The following is a 19,238-nucleotide window of genomic DNA, read 5'->3' as shown; positions in this document are numbered from 1 at the left end:
CAGTAGCAGCACCTTCCCCCCGTCCCCCTCCCCTCCTCAGCACCTTGAGACCCTCACTGTTCAGTAGTGCGCTTTACAAATTCCTGATTGATTGATTGATAAATATGGGACATTCCTGCCCTCTCCCTTTCGTGCAGCACTATGCAGCAAGTTGTCTTGCTCCGGGTGGAACAACCCCATAAAAGGCATCTTAGCACATTCACACCAGAAATACTAATATGGGAGTTTTGTAAAAATATGTCATTATTTATGCTATATTTGGCAATGCTACAAGCAGAAGTATGATTTGTGTTTCATCCAAACTGAGGCAGATTAGTCTCATCAATGACTGCATTTTGGCTAATGTTGATTAGTTAACCTGAAGTTCTTCATGTGGCTCCTCAGCGTAACTGTGGAATTGTAGCCTCTGTAACTGTAGGAGTCTGACCGCTGGGACTGCAAATGTTGATAGAGAAGTTGTGCATAAATATTAAACAGAAGTACTGACAGCTGGGACTGCAAGAGTTGATAGAGAGGTTGTAAATAAATATTACACAGGAGTGGTGACAGCTCGGATGCAACACATGATTAAGAGTTTGTGCAAAGTCATTAGGCCAGATCTACAAGAAACTGATGCAGCGTGGTGCTGTGCCAAAAATATCAGTGCTGCACTGTGCCAGTTCTCAAATGCATGGATGCGCGTTATGAACAAGAATTTCGGCGCACCCCTGTGTTTCCCCCTGCGCTGGCGCTAAATTAAGCAGAATGCGCCAAGACAGGAATCCTTGCACCGTAGTACAAGGGTGTCTGCGTTGATGGGATTGATTGTTTATGTGCAGGAAGGTGTCCCTTCCAGCACATAAACAATCTACAATGGCAATTTGGATCAGCACATATAGAAGTACCAAATCGCCATTTTGGAATGATTGTTTATGTGCAGCAAGGGACACCTTCCTACACGCAAACAATCATTCATGGCCATTTTCTCTTTCTCTGTGTGCTGCAGAAAGCATCACACATGGAAAAAGCAAAAATGAGGAGGAATAACAGTATTCCTCCTCATTATTCCATGCTAACGCTATACTGGGGTGGCATTAGATTTTGGTGCTGCCTCAGATTTACTCCTTCTAGTAAGCATCAAAAGCAATGGTTGTTGCAGTGGAACGCCCACAGGAACACCCACTGTATGCCTCTTTGACGCAGAAAACTGCATTGGAGGGGCCCATATTTACAAGGAGGCATAAAGCCACAAAAAGTGGCATAGCGCCACCTCGTAAATGTGGTGCACTGTACAATGCCACTAGAGCATCACTTAAAGTGAGGCTTCGTGGCGCTAGGGCCTTGTAAATCTGGCACATTAAATTGAAGGCGGTGGCAGTTGAGAGTGTTGGCCAAGCAGTTGCACATAGCTATTAAACATACGTGGTGACTGCTGGGACTGTAAATGTTGACAGAGAGGTTGTGCATAAATGTTACACAGAAGTGGTGACAGCTGACTGCAAGAGTTGATTGGGATGGTTTAGGTAGGTTGGTGACAGAGTTGTACATAGATGTTAAACAGAAGTAGTGGTAGCTTGCTCTGTAAAAGGTGATGGAGAGGTTATATCTAGATATTATACAGAGGCAGTGACAGTGAGCTCTGTAAGAGGTGACGGAGAGGTTATATCTAGATATTAAACAGAGACAGTGACAGCTGGCTCTGTAACAATTGATGGACAGGTGATATCTAGATATTAAACAGAAGTGGTGGCAGCTGCCTCTGTAAGAGGTGGTGGACAGGTTATATCCAGACATTAAACAGAGGCAGCGACAGTGGTCTCTGTAGGAGGTGACGGAGAGGATATATCTAGATATTAAACAGAGGCAGCGACAGTGAACTGTGTAAGAGGTGATGGAGAGGTTATATCTAGATATTAAACAGAGAGGGTGACAGAGGGCTCTGTAAGAGGTGACGGAGAGGTTATATCTAGATATTAAACAGAGCTAGTGACAGAGGGCTCTGTAAGAGGTGACAGAGAGGTTATATCTAGATATTACACAGAGAGGGTGACAAAGGGCTCTGTAAGAGGTGACAAGAGGTTATATCTAGATATTAAACAGAGACAGTGACAGAGGGCTCTGTAAGAGGTGACAGAGAGGTTATATCTAGATATTAAACAGAGACAGTGACAGAGGGCTCTGTAAGAGATGACAGATAGGTTATATCTAGATATTAAACAGAGGCAGTGACAGAAGGCTCTGTAAGAGGCGACGGAGAGGTTATATCTAGATATTAAACAGAGACAGGGACAGAGGGCTCTCTAAGAGCTGACAGAGAGGTTATATCTAGATATTAAATTAAGAGGGTGACACAGGGCTTCGTAAGAGGTGACGGAGAGGTTATATTCAGATATTAAACAGAGAGGATGACAGAGGACTCTGTAAGAGGTGACAGAGAGGTTATATACAGATATTAAACAGAGACAGTGACAGAGGGCTTCGTAAGAGGTGACAGAGAGGTTATATCTAGATATTAAACAGAGACAGTGACATACGGCTCTCTAAGAGGTGACAGAGAGGTTATTTCTAAATATTAATCAGAGAGGGTGAAAGAGGGCTCTATAAGAGGTGACGGAGAGGTTATATCTAGATATTAAACACAGACAGTGACAGTGGTCTCTGTAAGAGGTGACGGAGAGGTTATATTTAGATATTAAACAGAGACAGTGACAGAGGGCTAAGTAAGAGGTGACAGAGAGGTTATATCTAGATATTAAACAGAGAGGGTGACACAGGGCTTCGTAAGAGGTGACGGAGAGGTTATATCTAGATATTAAACAGAGACAGTGGCAGAGGGCTCTGTGAGAGGGGACAGAGAGGTTATATCTAGATATAAAACAGAGACAGTGACAGAGGGCTCTGTAAGAGGTGACAGAGAGGTTATATCTAGATATTAAATAGAGAGGGTGACAGAGGGCTCTGTAAGAGGTGACAGAGAGTTTATATCTAGATATTAAACAGAGACAATGACAGACAGCTCTCTAAGAGGTGACACAGAGGTTATATCTAAATATTTAACAGAGACAGTGACAAAGGGCTCTGTAAGAGGTGACTGAGAGGTTATATCTAGATATTAAACAGAGACAGTGACAGAGGGCTCTGCAAGAGGTAACGGAGAGGTTATATCTAGATATTAAACAGAGACAGTGAGAGAGGGCTCTGTAAGAGGTGACAGAGAGGGTATATCTAGATATTAAACAGAGACAGCGACAGTGAGCTCTGTAAGAGGTGATGGAGAGGTTATATCTAGATATTAAACAGGGGCAGCAACAGTGAGCTCTGTAAGAGGTGATGGAGAGGTTATATCTAGATATTACACATAGACAGTGACAGAGGGCTCTGTAAGAGGTGACAGAGAGGTTATATCTAGATGTTAAAGAGGGCAACAGAGGGATCTGTAAGAGGTGACGAAGAGGTTATATCTAGATATTAAACAGAGAGGGCGACAGAGGGCTCTGTAAGAGATGACAGAGAGGTTATTTCTACATATTAAACAGAGAGGGTGACAGTGGGCTCTGTAAGATGTGACGGAGAGGTTATATCTAGATATTAAACAGAGGCAGTGAAAGAGGGCTCTGTAAGAGGTGACAGAGAATTTATATCTAGATATTACACAGAGAGGGTGACAGAGGGCTCTGTAAAAGGTGACGGAGAGGTTATATCTAGATATTAAACAGAGACAGTGACAGAGGGCTCTGTAAGAGGCGACGGATAGGTTATATCTAGATATTAAACACAGAGAGAGACAGAGGGCTCTGTAAGAGGTAATGGAGAGGTTATTTCTAGATATTAAACAGACAGTGACAGTGGGCTCGGTAAGAGGTGACGGAGAGGGTATATCTCGATATTAAACAGAGACAGTGGCAGAGGGCTCTGTAAGAGGTGACAGAGAGGTTATATCTAGATAATAAACATAGAGGGTGACACAGGGCTTCCTAAGAGGTGACAGAGAGGTTATATCTAGATATTAAACAGAGACAGTGACAGAGGGCTCTGTAAGAGGTGACAGAGAGGTTATATCTAGATACTAAACAGAGACAGTGACAGAGGGCTCTGTAAGAGGTGACAGAGAGGTTATATCTAGATATTAAACAGAGACAGTGACAGAGGGCTATGTAAGAGATGACAGATAGGTTATATCTAGATATTAAACAGAGGCAGTGACAGAGGGCTCTGTAAGAGGCGACGGAGAGGTTATATCTAGATATTAAACAGAGACAGGGACAGAGGGCTCTCTAAGAGCTGACAGAGAGGTTTATATATAGATATTAAATTAAGAGGGTGACTCAGGGCTTCGTAAGAGGTGACGGAGAGGTTATATTCAGATATTAAACAGAGAGGATGACAGAGGACTCTGTAAGAGGTGACAGAGAGGTTATATACAGATATTAAACAGAGACAGTGACAGAGGGCTTCGTAAGAGGTGACAGAGAGGTTATATATAGATATTAAACGGAGAGGGTGACATACGGCTCTCTAAGAGGTGACAGAGAGGTTTATTTCTAAATATTAAACAGAAACAGTGACAGAGGGCTCTATAAGAGGTGACAGAGAGGTTATGTCTAAATATTAAACAGAGAGGGTGAAAGAGGGCTCTATAAGAGGTGACGGAGAGTTTATATCTAGATATTAAACACAGACAGTGACAGTGACAGTGGTCTCTGTAAGAGATGACGGAGAGGTTATATCTAGATATTAAACAGAGACAGTGACAGAGGGCTAAGTAAGAGGTGACAGAGAGGTTATATCTAGATATTAAATAGAGAGGGTGACACAGGGCTTCGTAAGAGGTGACGGAGAGGTTATATCTAGATATTAAACAGAGACAGTGACAGAGGGCTCTGTGAGAGGGGACAGAGAGGTCATATCTAGATATTAAACAGAGATAGTGACAGAGGGCTCTGTAAGAGGTGACAGAGAGGTTATATCTAGATATTAAACAGACAGTGACAGTGGGCTCGGTAAGAGGTGACGGAGAGGGTATATCTAGATAATAAACAGAGGCAGCGACAGTGGTCTCTGTACGAGGTGACGGAGAGGTTATATCTAGATATTAAACAGAGACAGTGGCAGAGGGCTCTGTAAGAGGTGACAGAGAGGTTATATCTAGATAATAAACATAGAGGGTGACACAGGGCTTCCTAAGAGGTGACAGAGAGGTTATATCTAGATATTAAACAGAGACAGTGACAGAGGGCTCTGTGAGAGGTGACAGAGAGGTTACATCTAGATATTAAACAGAGACAGTGACAGAGGCCTCTGTAAGAGGTGACAGAGAGGTTAAATCTAGATATTAAACAGAGAGGGTGACAGAGGGCTCTGTCAGAGGTGACAGAGAGGTTATATATAGATTTTAAACAGAGACAATGACAGAGGGCTTTGTAAGAGGTGAGAGAGAGGTTATATATAGATATTAAACAGAGAGGGTGACAGAGGGCTCTGTAAGAGGTGACAGAGAGTTTCTATCTAGATATTAATCAGAGACAGTGACAGAGGGCTCTGTAAGAGGTGACAGAGAGGTTATATCTAAATATTAAACAGAGACAGTGACAGAGGGCTCTATTGGAGGTGACGGAGAGGTTATACCTAAATATTAAACAGACAGGGTAACAGAGGGCTCTATAAGAGGTGACTGAGAGGTTATATCTAGATATTAAACAGAGACAGTGACACAGGGCTTCGTAAGAGGTGACGGAGAGGTTATATCTAGATATTAAACAGAGACAGTGACACAGGGCTTCGTAAGAGGTGACGGAGAGGTTATATCTAGATATTAAACAGAGACAGTGACAGAGGGCTCTGTAGGAGGTGATGAGAGGTTATATCTAGATATTAAACAGAGACAGTGACAGAGGGCTCTGTAAGAGGTGACAGAGAGCGTATATCTAGATATTAAACAGAGGCAGCGACAGTGAGCTCGGTAAGAGGTGATGGAGAGGTTATATCTAGATGTTAAACAGAGGCAGCAACAGTGAGCTCTGTAAGAGGTGATGGAGAGGTTATATCTAGATATTACACATAGACAGTGACAGAGGGCTCTTTAAGAGGTGACAGAGAGGTTATATCTAGTTATTAAACAGAGAGGGCGACAGAGGGCTCTGTAAGAGGTGACGAAGAGGTTATATCTAGATATTAAACAGAGAGGGTGACAGAGGGCTCTGTAAGAGGTGACAGAGAGGTTATATCTAGATATTAAACAGAGAGGGTGACAGTGGGCTCTGTAAGAGGTGACGAAGAGGTTATATCTAGATAGTAAACAGAGAGGGTGACAGTAGGCTCTGTAAGAGGTGACGAAGAGGTTATATTTAGATATTAAACAGAGAGGGTGACAGAGGGCTCTATAAGCGGTGATGGAGAGGGTACATCTAGATATTGAACAGAGACAGTGACAGAGGGCTCTGTAAGAGGTGACAGAGAGGTTATATCTAAATATTAAACAGAGACAGTGACAAAGGGCTCTGTAAGAGGTGACGGAGAGGTTATATCTAGATATTAAACAGAGACAGTGACAGAGGGCTCTGTAAGAGGTGATGAGAGGTTATATCTAGATATTAAACAGAGACAGTGACAGAGGGCTCTGTAAGAGGTGACAGAGAGCGTATATCTAGATATTAAACAGAGGCAGCGACAGTGAGCTCGGTAAGAGGTGATGGAGAGGTTATATCTAGATATTAAACAGAGGCAGCAACAGTGAGCTCTGTAAGAGGTGATGGAGAGGTTATATCTAGATATTACACATAGACAGCGACAGAGGGCTCTGTAAGAGGTGACGAAGAGATTATATCTAGATATTAAACAGAGAGGGTGACAGAGGGCTCTGTAAGAGGTGACAGAGAGGTTATATCTAGATATTAAACAGAGAGGGTGACAGAGGGCTCTGTAAGAGGTAACGAAGAGGTTATATCTAGATAGTAAACAGAGAGGGTGACAGTAGGCTCTGTAAGAGGTGACAAAGAGGTTATATTTAGATATTAAACAGAGAGGGTGACAGAGGGCTCTGTAAGCGGTGATGGAGAGGGTACATCTAGATATTGAACAGAGACAGTGACAGAGGGCTCTGTAAGAGGTGACAGAGATGTTATATCTAGATATTAAACAGAGAGGGTGACACAGGGCTTCGTAAGAGGTGACGGAGAGGTTATATCTAGATATTAAACAGAGACAGTGACAGAGGGCTCTGTAGGAGGTGATGAGAGGTTATATCTAGATATTAAACAGAGACAGTGACAGAGGGCTCTGTAAGAGGTGACAGAGAGCGTATATCTAGATATTAAACAGAGGCAGCGACAGTGAGCTCGGTAAGAGGTGATGGAGAGGTTATATCTAGATGTTAAACAGAGGCAGCAACAGTGAGCTCTGTAAGAGGTGATGGAGAGGTTATATCTAGATATTACACATAGACAGTGACAGAGGGCTCTTTAAGAGGTGACAGAGAGGTTATATCTAGTTATTAAACAGAGAGGGCGACAGAGGGCTCTGTAAGAGGTGACGAAGAGGTTATATCTAGATATTAAACAGAGAGGGTGACAGAGGGCTCTGTAAGAGGTGACAGAGAGGTTATATCTAGATATTAAACAGAGAGGGTGACAGTGGGCTCTGTAAGAGGTGACGAAGAGGTTATATCTAGATAGTAAACAGAGAGGGTGACAGTAGGCTCTGTAAGAGGTGACGAAGAGGTTATATTTAGATATTAAACAGAGAGGGTGACAGAGGGCTCTATAAGCGGTGATGGAGAGGGTACATCTAGATATTGAACAGAGACAGTGACAGAGGGCTCTGTAAGAGGTGACAGAGAGGTTATATCTAAATATTAAACAGAGACAGTGACAAAGGGCTCTGTAAGAGGTGACGGAGAGGTTATATCTAGATATTAAACAGAGACAGTGACAGAGGGCTCTGTAAGAGGTGATGAGAGGTTATATCTAGATATTAAACAGAGACAGTGACAGAGGGCTCTGTAAGAGGTGACAGAGAGCGTATATCTAGATATTAAACAGAGGCAGCGACAGTGAGCTCGGTAAGAGGTGATGGAGAGGTTATATCTAGATATTAAACAGAGGCAGCAACAGTGAGCTCTGTAAGAGGTGATGGAGAGGTTATATCTAGATATTACACATAGACAGCGACAGAGGGCTCTGTAAGAGGTGACGAAGAGATTATATCTAGATATTAAACAGAGAGGGTGACAGAGGGCTCTGTAAGAGGTGACAGAGAGGTTATATCTAGATATTAAACAGAGAGGGTGACAGAGGGCTCTGTAAGAGGTAACGAAGAGGTTATATCTAGATAGTAAACAGAGAGGGTGACAGTAGGCTCTGTAAGAGGTGACAAAGAGGTTATATTTAGATATTAAACAGAGAGGGTGACAGAGGGCTCTGTAAGCGGTGATGGAGAGGGTACATCTAGATATTGAACAGAGACAGTGACAGAGGGCTCTGTAAGAGGTGACAGAGATGTTATATCTAGATATTAAACAGAGAGGGTGACAGTAGGCTCTGTAAGAGGTGGCGAAGAGGTTATATCTATATATTAAACAGAGAGGGTGACAGTAGGCTCTGTAAGAGGGGATAAAGAGTGTGTATATTAAACAGTAGTAGTGACAAGCAGGTTCTTGGAGCTTTCTACAGGAGGACAATGATTAAAATCAAGATGCTTTTCACAAACCCGCTGCTTGATGTTGCCCAGTCAGAAATGACGATTGATCGGACACCCTCTGCCACTTCCCTGATCCAAGACTGCAAGGATTGGTCGGAAGCTGGAAAGGCATCCAGGCACATCCACTGTGCATCTCTCCTGCTGTCCGCAGAAGCCTTGACCTCCCTCAGTGCTGTTCCAGTCCCTCCCTCCAACCAGACATAACACTGACCGGTAACCCCAGTACACACTGTTGTTCCCAAAAGAGGGAAAGTAGCCACCTTCTACAGTACTCTGAACAGCACTGGGGCATTGGAGGCTCTTGTATACCTCATAGACTTCTGAATCTAAAATACCTTTTATATCAGTGTAGTCACCAAAGACTTTGGCCCTCATTACATTTCCAAGGTTGAACCGCCAAGCGGCTGCCTATGTGGCCGCAAACCCGCCGGCCGCATTTCAACATTCCGGCTGGGCCGGCGGGCAGAAACAGAGTTTCCACCCGCCGGCCCAGCGGGGATGTCGGCCGTAACATTGCAGCCGGCTCCTAATGGAGCCGGAGGTGTTGCGGCCCTGCAGACAGTGAAAAGCAGGGTGGGGCTGTGCCTGGGGGCCCCTGCACTGCCGGATGTTGAAATTCGGCCATGGGTTTGCGGCCGCATAGGTGGCCGCTTGGCGGTTTAACCTTGGCTGGATGCCTCCGCCGACCGCCAAGGTTGTAATGAGGGCCATAATCCCCAGGACAAAGATGGCGGAAAACCGCCGGTCCCGGCGGTGTGACCGCAGCGCTACCGCTGCGGTCAAAATATGCCAAATTGTACCACCAGCCTGTTGTAATGAGGGCCTTTATTTTAAAGAGGGATTTATAATGTGTTCCCTATGGATTCAGCGAATAATCTGTAATAATAAGCAACAGTTCATCATCATGTTTGGCAGTGATGTTTGATAAGTCAGTGACCCTGACCATTCTTTCCCAACATGGGCTCCTATTCTTTAGTGTTACCATTTTTAAAATGACCTTTGCTCAGAAAGAGGCTTCAGTGAGAAATTTAGGAGAGGAGCAAACGCATTTTGACATGATGCGGGATTTGCCTGGCATGCCAAATGCTATCCTAGCATTGTTGGGTAATTGTTATAGAGGACTCAGCTTTACTGATTAGTACAATCTTTAAAAAAAATCAAAACACTGAAGGGGGCAGGAGATTCATACAGGATGGTCCAGAGCTTTCTCCATTCTGACCTCCATTCCACACACATAACAATAATAATAATAATCTCCATCATCATAATGATAATAGTTGTAATGATAGCATTAATTACTGTTTCAATTTCATATGCAAAAAAATATTTAAATATTATATGATGGGCCAGAGTTAAATTTCTATGACAAATTCATAGGAAGGGATTACAATTATCCAAGAGACCGTAAAGTTCTGTCTCGCTAAAGGACAACAAAATCTAGGACTTCTTCTGTTCCAAGGACATCTGTCTGCACTATGAAATGAGACAGATTCACACTGCGTTGCATAAAAACAGATATGGGTGATGTAAGTCATTCTACATTACAAATAAATCTGAAATGTGATGGTTGGTAGAAGCCAGAGCCTAGGGTTCGGTTAGGCATCCACAGCCTCCAAGAAAGAGTTGTTAAGGTAGGGTGTGCTTTAAAAATGTATTAATTCCTTCATTCATTCGTTCCTTCATTCTTTTGTTCATTCATTCAGAGGTAAAGTTAAAAGTATTGCCTAGAACGAATCATTCATAGGTGGTCTATGTCACTGTGTTGCAGAATTTCTTGGATAACCTGCCCATCAGCGACATGTGGGGCATGATTGGTCGGTTGCTGCTGCTCTTTCAGCTCATTACTGTCTACCCCCTCCTGGCCTTCATCATCAGAGTCCAGCTCTTCCAGGAGCTCTTCAAAAATGTATATCCCAGGTAAGAGTCTAGGGGGCATATTTATACTCTGTTTGCGCCGAATTGGCGTCAAACTTTTTTAACGCCAATTCGGCGCAACCCTCACACCATATTTATACTTTAATGCCCGACCCCGCGAACGTCAATATTCAGCAGTGTGTGCCATTTTCTGGATGTGTGAAACTGCCTTGCATTAATGACATGCAAGGTAGCCGTTCCCGTCCAAAAAATGACTTTAAGGCATGTGCGCCTTATTTATACAGGAGGGGTCGGGCCTTAAAAAATGGCGCACAGCCTGATTTGAGCTGTTTTTTAATGCCTGGGCGAGGGTAGGCGTTAAGGGACCTGTGGGCTTATTTCCGTAGTCTCTGACGATGAAAGCAGTCCACAGGTGCCCTTCCCTGCCCCCAGGGACACCCCCTGCCACCCTCACCCACCGCTGGAGGACACCCATGTATGGGGGGGACCCATTCCAGGTAAGTCCAGGTAAGTAGATGTACGTAATTCTTTTTTTAAAGTGGCATAGGGGGGGCTAACTTGGGCTCTCCTACATGCCACTGTGCTGACCATGCCCAGGGGACAGAGGTCCCCTGGGCATGGCAATTGGGCAGGGGGCATGATTCCTGTCTTTCCTAAGACAGGAGTCATTTCAATAGGGGTTGTGCGTCAAAAAATGGCGCATGTCCGGTTAGAGCCATGATTTTTGACTCCAGCCTGACTGGCACAATTTTTTGACACACAACCCCGATTCTTTCCTACGCCTGCGCTGCCCGGTTAGAGTAATTTTTTTTTTTACTCTATCCAGCCCGCAGCGCCGGCTAACGTCAGTCCATAAATAAGGCGCCCGCCTGGCACGTTGGAATGGCGTTAGCCGGCGGTAAAAAAATGTAGGCAAAGCAGCGCCGGCGCTGGTTTGCATCAGAAAGCATAAATATGGGCCTAGGAGTTTACTGTCTATGGCAGGGTATCTAAGACCTAATGTAAAGAGAGGCACATTGCACACTCTGCAGGAGGCATGAATGCGATAAAGGGAGTAGAACAATAGAACAGTAAGGCCCATATTTATATTTTTGCACCGCATTTGCATCATGTTTTGACGCAAAAGCGGCGTAAACTTACAAAATCTAATTGTATGTTGTAAGTTTGCGCCGCTTTTATGTTAAAAAATTACACAAATGCGGCGCAAAAAAATATAAACATGGGCCTAAGATCTTTTAGGAATCAGAGTATTGAACAGCTTTCACAAAGTCATTATTGGAGGTAAGAGTATGGTTGAATGGTTGAAAGAGAAAATAGCCATCTGCAGGTCTCACGCAGATTGAGTATTCCAGAAGAGCATCAGACGTCCAAACATTCGAAACATTTAACATTACATGTGGGAACTTTCACAGCTGGACAAGAAATCATCATTACATTTTTACAGAAAAACAATAGCTTGCTGCAGCCACCTCGCCTTCACCTGATTATGACTGAACATTTCCAAACCGAATGGAATCGCTGCCTTGGGGCACAGTCTGGGTTTCATGTTCTCCTCATAACTAGCACACGCAGGTGTTGATTGGTGGTGGTTAAAGCTGGAAGGCAGGGCCTGGAGGTGATCTTCCTTTTCTGCCAATTTAATATGCTCATTGTTACATACATGAAAGGTGTAAAATACTTTGGAGCTTATTCGCAAAGTTAAACTTACATGTGAGTAAAGCTACTTGTGTATGCTTACTCTTACTTTTGAGTTTCTTTACAACGTTTGGCTATTCAGCATTTACATTTACAAAATGTAAAATTACTCAAAAGAGTAGACTTACATGTCTCCACCCGCTGAACCATGATGGAGCCAAATTTACAAGTGTATGTTACTACATGCAAAAAGGAGCAGTAGTACGTCCAGCCAACCAGGGATACTGCACTGGGTGCAGCACCACCTTCTTTCAATCTGCCCCCCAATTTCTAACAAATATATTATATTTTATTTAAATTATTCATGTTTCATTGGTGTTATTTCATTATGCATGAAAAATGATTAACTGTGATGCATCAAAATAATAAAAAGCAATTTAGTTATAATAACTTATTGTTACATTAATTTAAAAAAGGCATTTACATAAAGTTGTTTTGGATAAAGTTTTAACATGAAATTAAATTATATTTGTACCTAGTGTAAATCGTTTAGTTTAATTTAACATTATTTCTTATGAGTGTTGTTTTACGTCACTGCCTCCATTATTTTCTATGGGCTGGTATTGCAGCTATAACTCACAGCACAAAAGGGTCAGGGGAAGGTTATTTGATCAAGGCATCCATCAGCTCCCCTAGAAAATCAAATTAGAGCACACAAAAGGATGCAGTCAGTCAGATGGTGCTTGGAAACAAGCAGTTTTTGTTCCAGCCAAAATTCTAGAACTCCTGTTATTTTTTTTACTTTTTAGAATGAGAGCCCCCATCAACCTTGAGGTGGCATGCTTCATCATGGGGCCCCTCCTCACACCATGGGTGGAAATTCAGTGGTGTGGGCGACTATTCCCAGCTCAGAAAGGAGACCACTGAGGGAGCTCTTGGAGGATAATTTTTTTTATGGTAGAATGGGATCCCTTTCTATAAGATAGGTGTGGGTGGGGTCAATAGAAGTGTAGCATGCAAAAATGAAAAAAGTAAAAGGCATATTTATAAGCCCCTAGCGCTACCTCGAGCCACATTTGCGTTATTCTTTTTACGTTATTGTAGCCCAACGAGGGGGCGTGGACTGACTGGTGAAGATGGCAGACGCGTGAGCACTCCGCTCCGTCTGGGCCCAAAGAATATCCACCAAATATAGCCCCAGCGGCGGACTGAGGTGATCACCATATGCAGGGAAGAATGGGGGCATAAGAGCGGGACCCCCAATATCGGTCGGCTCCCATGCCAAACAACAGGTGAGACGCCGGGAGACCGACACGCCTGGTGCCGGCAGTGCTACCAGCGCCAGAGACGGCAGGCGTGTGGAGGATCATTTTGGCTGGCAGGGCCCGAGGGCGCTGCGGTACGAGCGGCGGAGTGCGAGACAGCAGAGAGCCTCCATATGCGCTGAAATCCTTGGATGAGGCACTGAGGCGGCCTCGCCATGGAACTCAGGCGGAGACAGTGGAGGACCGGGAGGGCCCCATGCACACCCGAATCGCAGAGGTTTCGGACATTAACAGACACCACACAAAGCACGGTAGGGTGCCGGCGGGTGGGGCACCCCTGTAGCCGTGAGCCCCCGGCAGTGGTGTAGAGGCGATCTGGCGGCACGGCTGGGACAAGGGGTCTGGAGGTGCTGACATAGGCCTTGGTGCATGATGGCCTGGGAAGCATGAGGACGCTGTGCCGGCTGACGGGGCGATTCCACGACTGCTGGGACCCCGAGAAGCAAAGCAGTCGAGGGGTGGTGGCCCACGAAGAGGCGCATAAGAAAAGACGGGAGGCCTGAGGGAGTAAACAGGTGCTAGAAAAGGAGAGGCGCCACCACACCTGATGCACCTGCAAAGTAGCGAAAGGGGGGGTATATGTCTCCTGGGGTGCTGAGCAATTGAAGCAATGGTCGAGGTGTGAGCTGCAAGATCCGTGAGCTTCCTATTAATCGGAATATTAACGGGCACCGAGTCAGCACCCCTCAAGGTGGGAGCTGGAACCACAAACAACCTGTGGCTGAGGCCACCACTGGTCAGGCTGTATGTCTGCTAAGGGCCGAAACAGAGTGAAGTTGCAGGCGGGGAGCCACGAAGGTGACATGGCACAAATGGATGTGACACACCCAATGCTGCACTCATTGCAGGTCACGCTGGACAAGATCCTGGGGGTCAGAGATAAATCCAAAACCACGCTCCAGAGGGAGATCAGACAGTGTCGGTGGAGCTGTGGCTGTTGAGAGCAGACCACCAGAAACTGGCTGACAGGGTCCAGGGTGCCGAGACTGCATTCATGGGTTTGGCTCCTGCTCAACAGTAACCTAAAGCCACAATTGAGCTGTTGACGGAACGTGTCCAATGACTGGAACGACGGGCTGAAGATGCCGAAGGCCGTAACCGGCGGAACAATGTGCGAATCATAGGACTCCCGGAAGGGGCTGAGGGCACTGACATGGTGACCTAGCTAGAGAAATGCATGAGAGAGAAGGTCGCCCCGGATCAACTTACTCCCTTCTTTGCTTTAGAGAGAGCTCACCAGGTGCCGTTGCGGCCACTTGCCCCGGGGAGGCCCCCGCAGGCGGTGGTGGCCAGGCTGCTACACTACAGAGACAGGGACATCTTGCTACAGTGAGCCAGGGAGGTCGGGCCCTTCCGTTTGGAAAATGGATCAGTGACTCTATTTCCGGATTTCACGGCGGAGGTGCAGTCCAGACTGGCCTCCTACACAGCAGTGAAGAGGGCACTGCGAGAGGCAGGCATACAGTACTCGCTTCTGTTCCCGGCCAGGCTGAGGGTGATCATCGAGGGCCACACCACCTTCCTTCAAACTACTTAGGAAGCATGGGAGTGGCTGGAGGCGCATGGCTCAGGCAGGGACTCCAACACTGCAAAAGACTTGTCGACACCGTGGGGGCACCAGGAAAACGAGGAGGCAGCGGAACAGACCCCGCCTAAGTACAGGACTGTCCCTGGCGCAGAGAGAGCTGGACAGGCAAGCTGTCCTGGAGGCTGTCACTTCGCTACAACAGGCAGAATCGACGGGAGAGGTCAGTGGAGGGGAGTCGGAAAACATTGGACACACTCCACAGACTCAGACTCTCACCACTCCGATGAAGCTCCAAGATTGACACCCCAAACTGCTGACGATCTGGGATGATCCCTAATTGGTGGTACAGACCCCATGTCCGGGGCACAAATCGTCAATTGGGGCCTGACTGGGGTGATGTGGGGGCCAGCGATAGCGGTGAGGTGTGGGTGTTTCCGAGGGAGGGGGTCATTCCTCCTAGACTCAAAACCCATCCAATGGCAGAGTACAAATTATGACCTGGAATATTCGGGAGATGGGATCACCAATCAAACGCCACAAGATCCTGGCATACTTAAAAAGAAGGGGGGTAAATATAGCACTACTGCAAGAGACACACCTCACCTCTTGTGAGGTAGACAAGATACGACGCAGATCGAGAGGATAGATATTCGCCACCACGGATTCGGCGTTTGCACGAGGCGCCATGATATGGGTAAGGGTGGGGGTCCCATTTGAACCCACATACACAGACATGGATCCGAATGGCAGGTATGTAATAATAAAAGGCAGGCTGCACAGTAGAAAGGTGGTGTTGGGATGTCTCTCCGCCCCTAACCAAGAACAGACCCCCTTCTGGCAGGTACTGATGGGACAACTGGCCAGGTCCCCTGGTGGGTGACTACTGATTGAGGGAGATTTCAATAGTGTACCAGATATTCTACTGGACCGCTCTCTCTCCCCCTACCAGGGGCGACAGCACATAAGATGTTGAAGGATCTGAATGAATGGATGTCCCACTGGGGGATGGAAGATATCTGGAGAATGCAGCACGACCAAGATAGGGACTACTCATATTATTGGGGCCTCCACCAGCTCCACACCAGAATTGACCGGGTGTTGTGCACAGGCACGATCGCCCCGGAGATAGCACACTCTGAGTATCTGGGCCGAACATTATCGGACCACAGACCGTTGCTTATCGCATGGTGCGACGTGGAGATGAGGGCCCCATCCCGGTATGGAGGCTCCAGCCGATAACCCTGGAGGACCCGGTGTATAGGGAGGGACTTCGGTCTCCTTTTCTGGAGCACACATGCATTAACAATGGATCCACGGACTTGCGTCACATAGAATGGGAAACTCTTAAGGTGGTGACGTGAGGCTACTGCTTGGAACAATCAGTGGGGATCAGATGCACCCTCGAAACTGAACTAAACCAGCTGGAAAAAAATATACATGATAGGGATAATGAACAATGCCCGGACCTGGTGAGGTGATAGGGACTCCTTAAAGCAAGGGAGTCCTATCATCAAGTAAACGAAAGGCTATGGTGTCACGACTACCAGAGACACCTAGCGTCTTTACATGCGGAGGAAGGCAAGTCCGGTAAACTACTGGCATGGTTGGTGCAGCCTGGTGGTGAGAGCACCCCAATCACAAGTGTGCGGGGAGTGGATGGAAGACATGTGTATGCCCCCCTTGACATAAATGAAGCCTTTAAATCATATTATGCGAACCTCAATAGACTACCCGAGATGCACTTGCCCCAGTGGCTTGAGGGAAGCCTACAGTCCCTCCCACTTAGCACTTTAAAGCAAGAGGATGGGGATCCCCTGGGTGCACCGATCGCCTTAGAGGAGGTTAAAACAGCTATTGCACAGTTAGCAGCGGGCAAGATGCCGGCTTGGACGGACTCCCTATGGAGTTCTACAAGACATATGTAGATATTCTGGCACCCATACTGGTTGACCTTTACACTGAGGCGTTTTACAGGGGAATACTTCCTCTGACACTGCGGGAGGCACTAGTGGTCCCCCTGCCGAAGACTAAGTCACGTGACGGATTTCAAGCCTCTGTCCATGTTAAACTGATAGGCTGTTACAACATATCCCCCACCTTATACATGAAGACCAGAATGGTTTTGTACCCGAATTTAACACCTCCCTGATCCTAAGATGGCTATTTACACTACTACATATGCCACGTGAGGAACAGCACCCTAGGGCTGTCCTTCTCTCTGTAGATCTCGAGAAAGCATTCGACTCCTTAAGGTGGGATTATTTGCAGGTAGTAATGGCTAGAATGGGCCTAGGGGAGAAATGGACGTAATGGGTCGAACTGCTATATTGTCAGCCGGTGGCATGGGTAAAGGCGGGGCACCAGGCAGGGAATACCCCCTTTCGCCTTTGTTGTTTGCACTTGCCAATGAACCACTTGTGGCGCGGTGGAACATGTCATATCACTATATGCTGACGATCTACTAATTTACCTAAGCGACAGCGCATCCGGAATCCCCTGGGCGCTCATCCTACTGGAGGAATTTGGGGGTCCATCTGGCCTCTGAGTAAACAGGAAAAAGACTTACGTCTTCCCACTGACTGCGGGCGCGGAACGCCCCTCTTCCTGTCGGCCGGATATTCCACAGTCCCCCCGCACTTTCAGATACCTGGGCATACAGGTATTTCACAATTTACAAGATCTACGTGACGTGAATCTAGGCATAGCACTCCGGTCCTTAAGGTCATCCATGGCGTTTTGGCATTCTCTTAAGCTCTCCATGATGGCTCGAGTGTCATTATCCAAAGTGATTATGGTAGCCAGCTTACTGTACTACTTTACCAACCTCCCTGTGATTGTGCTGATGAGCTGGTTCAGAGAGTTGAATGCGCTTCTTAGGGAGCTTCTTTGGGATGGGGGCCGACAGCAGATGTCTTTGTCCACCCTTCGTCGCCTGACAGCAGAAGGTGGACTGGCGGTTCCGGACTTAGAGCTATATTATTTCTCATGCCAACTTCAGTGGGTCGCTAGGTGGCTAGCGGGGGCGAACCAGATGGACATTGCCATATCCGGAGGCACTGTAGGTACTGACCTTTTATTGGCTGCCATGCTGAGTGCCAGGATTGCCCTGTCAAAGCGGAATGTCATGCTGAGGGTGGCACTGGCCTGCTGGAAACATTGTCTGAGACGTATGGGAGTGAATGTGGCCTACTCACCTGAGATACGATTGACGGGGATACCATTGGGGACACCGAGCGGCACCTTGTTACGAAGCCAGATGGGGGCTTGGAATCAGGTGGGGGTGACGTCTCTGGGGGCCATCTTTCGGGTGGGGGTTTTGCACCCATTCATGAAGTTAATGAAAGAGGACAGGGTTCGGGGGGGACAATTCCTGCTGTATCAGACGTTGATAACATGCTGTGAGGACATTATGGCCCACGATCAATGCAGAGCCAGAGCCACATACAATACTACACCTTTTGCTGACCATAGGGGAAGACACTCACTTGATTGCCCACCTCTACAGAGTTCATACCGAGGCTACCCTGGAGTCCTTACAGACCTTAAGAGCAAAATGGGAGGGGACGTTAGGCAAGGAATTGACGGACACGGAATGGCGGAAGGTCATGGCATATCCCCGTAGAGTGTCCTGAAACACACGCTTCCGATAAATCCAATATAATTATGTATGTATAATTATGTACACAGAACATACCTCACTTCTCACAGGCTAAGAGTAATATATGGAGGTGGACCGAGGAGGTGCCCTAGGTGCAATGCTGTGGACCCAGATTTTGACCATATGGTCTGGGAATGCCCCTACTTGCAGAGGTATTTGAGGGGTGCTCTGGAAGAGCTGGGGGGAACCCTTGGTACGCAACTAGACCTGGATCCTGCTTTGTGCTTGTTGGGCCTATATACGAGGCCAGCCTCCAGAACAGTTGGTAGCAGATTCTTAGACCTCGCTCTGATCCTACTTAGATGTCGGATTGCCATGGCCTGGAAGTCGGCAGTGGGCCCAACCTTGGGGGACTGGAAACGGGACGTGTCGACCTGGGCTCAGGCTGAACTGATGGCTTTGCATAGGGAAGAGGCTTGAGGGGTGCGGACGCATCATATGGCCCGCTGTGGTCAGATATATTGAATGCCTGGGAGACTCAGAGGAATGGGGGGGGGGCTAGGGAGCTTGGAGAGGATGAAACCGTACCAGTGGAGGACGACAG

At 46.6% G+C, this 19,238-nt stretch overlaps 1 protein-coding gene across 1 annotated transcript in view; it reads left to right on the top strand.

The window, feature by feature from the left end:
- The window catches only part of LOC138293967 (neutral amino acid transporter 9-like), a 378,670-nt gene that overhangs the window by 283,014 nt on the left and 76,418 nt on the right, over positions 1 to 19,238 (top strand). The window contains exon 7 of the mRNA XM_069233229.1: positions 10,442 to 10,590. Within this exon, the coding sequence (XP_069089330.1) occupies positions 10,442 to 10,590 (149 nt within the window). The remainder of the gene's footprint in view (positions 1 to 10,441; positions 10,591 to 19,238) is intronic.

The sequence above is a fragment of the Pleurodeles waltl genome, chromosome 4_2 (genome assembly GCF_031143425.1).
Source record: "Pleurodeles waltl isolate 20211129_DDA chromosome 4_2, aPleWal1.hap1.20221129, whole genome shotgun sequence".
Lineage (NCBI taxonomy): Eukaryota > Metazoa > Chordata > Amphibia > Caudata > Salamandridae > Pleurodeles > Pleurodeles waltl.
This window is presented reverse-complemented; position numbering and strand designations above follow the sequence as displayed.